This window comes from Ceratosolen solmsi, unplaced genomic scaffold (genome assembly GCF_000503995.2).
Source record: "Ceratosolen solmsi marchali unplaced genomic scaffold, CerSol_1.0 scaffold6, whole genome shotgun sequence".
Classification (NCBI taxonomy): domain Eukaryota; kingdom Metazoa; phylum Arthropoda; class Insecta; order Hymenoptera; family Agaonidae; genus Ceratosolen; species Ceratosolen solmsi.
This window is the reverse complement of record NW_011948414.1, coordinates 12,426,462-12,429,867: the sequence shown is the minus strand read 5'-3', so window position 1 is coordinate 12,429,867 and position 3,406 is coordinate 12,426,462. Positions and strand designations below refer to the sequence as shown.

At 33.7% G+C, this 3,406-nt stretch overlaps 1 protein-coding gene across 1 annotated transcript in view; it reads left to right on the top strand.

Annotated features, from left to right (window-relative positions):
• The first annotated feature begins 2,264 nt into the window (after positions 1-2,264).
• The window catches only part of LOC105368114 (netrin-B), an 80,665-nt gene continuing 79,523 nt past the window's right edge, over positions 2,265-3,406 (top strand). Inside the window, exon 1 of the mRNA XM_011507029.1 lies at positions 2,265-3,406. This exon is cut by the window's right edge and continues 323 nt beyond it. Within this exon, the coding sequence (XP_011505331.1) occupies positions 2,436-3,406 (971 nt within the window). The 5' untranslated portion in view covers positions 2,265-2,435.

Here is a 3,406-nt window from a genome sequence, read left to right as displayed (position 1 = left end):
TTGTTATTATTTAAATTTTAATTTTTTAAGACTATAATACTAATTCAATCAAGATTTCAAAATTCTAATAACATTTTCAGTAGGAAAGATATTTTCAGCACTAAATTGATTAATATATATATCTATTGGATTAAAAAGTTATTATATATAAATTTTATGTGTATTTAACATATAGTTGAATATTTTAAGATTTTAGTATATTTTAATAAAATATTCTATTAATATGAAATAATGTGTAATTTAATATAATTTAATTGACATAAATTATATCTATATATATACATATATTTAATGGACTCCTATATTTATTATTAAAAAATCGTTTTTTTAATGAATAAAATGTTATGAATAAAATTTATATAGTGAAATATAATTAATCTAATAAGTATAGAGATAAAGATTAAATTTCACTTTAATTACAATAATTATAATATAATATAGAATAAATATAATACAGAAGAATGTTTGTATATTTTAAATGATAGTAGTGAATAAGACTTTTAATTGTTAATATTTAATTAAGTTTATTGCAAATAAACTAATCCATAAATCTGTAAATAATCCATAAATTCAGTCGTTGTGTAATACAGTTATTTGACTTTTCAAGTTTATAAATTTAATTTTTAAGTTTAATGTTTAATTTAATAATGAACTAATATATTAACAATTTAATAATTTAGTCAAATAATAAATTTAAATTATTATAATTTTGATATATTTATTATTTGCTTTTATGATATCAATGTACTGAGAATATATTTAATAAGAATGATAATTTTTATGTACATAGTTTTATTCTTTATTGTTTAATCTTCGATATGCAGTATAGAGTCTTATAAATCCGCAACATTAATATTTTTATTTTTAGATTTTACATTTTCCAAATTTATAGTAATTATCTAAATATTAAATATTATACAAGTTTAGATATCTAGTATGTTTAATGTGATTATATATTAAAAAAAGCTCTATTATATTCATTATTTAAATTTTGTTCTTTAATAATATAACTATATTTCGTATGCATTGTCATATATTTTATATTCATATTATCGTGATTTCAATTGTTATTTAATTTTACGGATCAATGTGATAAATAAATTCATGGTTTATCGATAAAAACTTTTAAATTTCTGCAATAAGAGATTTAATGGACTCTTGTAAATTTAAATATATGCATGTTTTTGTACTCAGTGTGACAGAAATTTTATAAATATAAACAAGTTATCCTTTTTCTTTCTTTATTTATTTTTATTTTAAGTTTAACTAGAAATATAATGGTAGTAAAGGTGTCCATATAGTGTAGTAAATAAACTTTTGAATAACTCAATTTATATAGTATAATTTAGAAAATATTAACAACAATATTAACTGCATACTTAGCAGAGTATAAAAATTGTTAGTTTTCAAGAATTCGTGTATGAAATTAAGACTAAACAATATCAGTGCTGATTTTTCGAAGCGACATTATTAAACGATTTAACGATTTCCAATCAAAGTGTGAAACAGGTTTTTAGAAGTCCATAACTGAGTAAAGAAGATGAGAGATAAACGAAGCAACAATAGTGTCGAAGAAGCGGTGTAGAGTAAAAGAGCGAAGAGGAACGGTGAACTGGTGGGGGAGCATGGACAGGGTGAGCTTGCAGAGGGAGGGATGACACCGCACAGTGTGGCTGCTGGTGAGCTATATCTGCATGTCGGCATACGCACACATTCTTACATCGGGATACTGTAACTCGGATGCGCGCCGCTACCGTCGCCGCTGCTGCCACCGCCGCCGTTGCCGCTGACGATTGTGAGGACGGCGAGAGTGCGGACCTGCGAGACTCGCAGTTTAGTTAGCGGTTAGCCGCCATCATAGAGAGAGTGTTGTTTTATGACTATTTTCCCCTTCATCATTCGCATGAAAATTGAACCAATCAGTGCATGATTTTGAAACCCTAGTACCTTTGTAGATTCAACCATACTATTATTCGCTTTCTATAACAATTTATAATCTAATTGCAGTGCTGTGTGCCCTAAGTGCAATAAATATTATGCCGCGAGCGGAGGCTACGTGAATCGTTGAGTGCGTCCCGAGTGTGCGTGTCACGAGAGCGCGCGCCTCCAGATATCACCATGACTGCGAGCGCGCGCTGTTGAGTCTCTTCGAGAAGTAAATACAAAAAATGGGGGCGAAAGTTTTGTAATTTGTGCTGATTGCTTGTGCTTTAGTAAGCCTGAGTGAAAATCGGTAACAAAAATAAAGAGTGACGGGTATAGATAAGAATTTTGCATTGATTTGAAGTACGATTTGGCAGCTAATAGTGTCCTATCTCTTCAGTTAAGGTGTCCATTAATCGAATTTAAAAACCAGCGTTAATAAAAAATAACTTTTTGAAATTACTCGAATAAGGCATTTAAATTGAGCCCTTAAGCTCGAATAATTTTAGAAAATGCCAAAGGACCGGGTATCTATATTTCTGGCGCTGTGGTGCATTCTTGGGGAGTGTCTAGTTCCATCGCAGGCTGGCTCTGAAATTTATACTAACTCTAAATCGTTCTCTAGCCAACCGAATTTGGATGATCCGTGTTATGACGAAGACCGTCCCCGACGCTGTATTCCTGATTTTGTGAACGCAGCTTTCGAACGCAGTGTTGTAGTATCCTCGATCTGCGGCAGCAGTGGCCCAACCCGTTACTGCGACGGTCCTACCTCTGAGATGGTCGGCCCTGGTCAGTGTCACGTGTGTGACGACGGCGTGCCGCGCAGACGCTTCCCCGCCTCCCACCTTACTGATCTAAATAACCCAAACAATGTAACTTGCTGGAGGAGTGAGCCTATTGTCTCACCCCAAAGCTTTTCTGCCCCGCCAGATAACGTCAGTTTGATTCTTTCACTTGGTAAGAAGTATGAGCTGACATATGTAAGCTTACAGTTCTGTCCCAAGGCAGCTAAGCCTGATTCCATTGCTATTTACAAGTCCATGGATTACGGCCAAACTTGGCAGCCCTTTCAGTTCTATTCATCCTTGTGTAGAAAGGTTTATGGACGTCCTAACCGCGCTACCATCACTAAAGCCAACGAGCAGGAGGCAAGATGCTCGGATAGCCACCGTAATACGGGCGGAGAGGCCCTAGGACCCGTAGGTCGCATTGCTTTTAGTACTTTGGAAGGGAGACCGTCTGCTGCGGATTTTGACAATTCACCAGTATTACAAGACTGGATTACAGCTACTGATATTCGCGTTATTTTTAATCGACTACATATGCCACAGACTAGTCAGGACATTAACTCTCAAGAAGAATCTATCAGCCCTGAGGAACTAATTAAGAGAGAACGAGAAGAGACTCGATTAAAAGGTCAAAAAGGTAATAGCCTGTTTAGTGATGCTCTAGCCACTTCGGCATTACCCTCAGTTCAGCA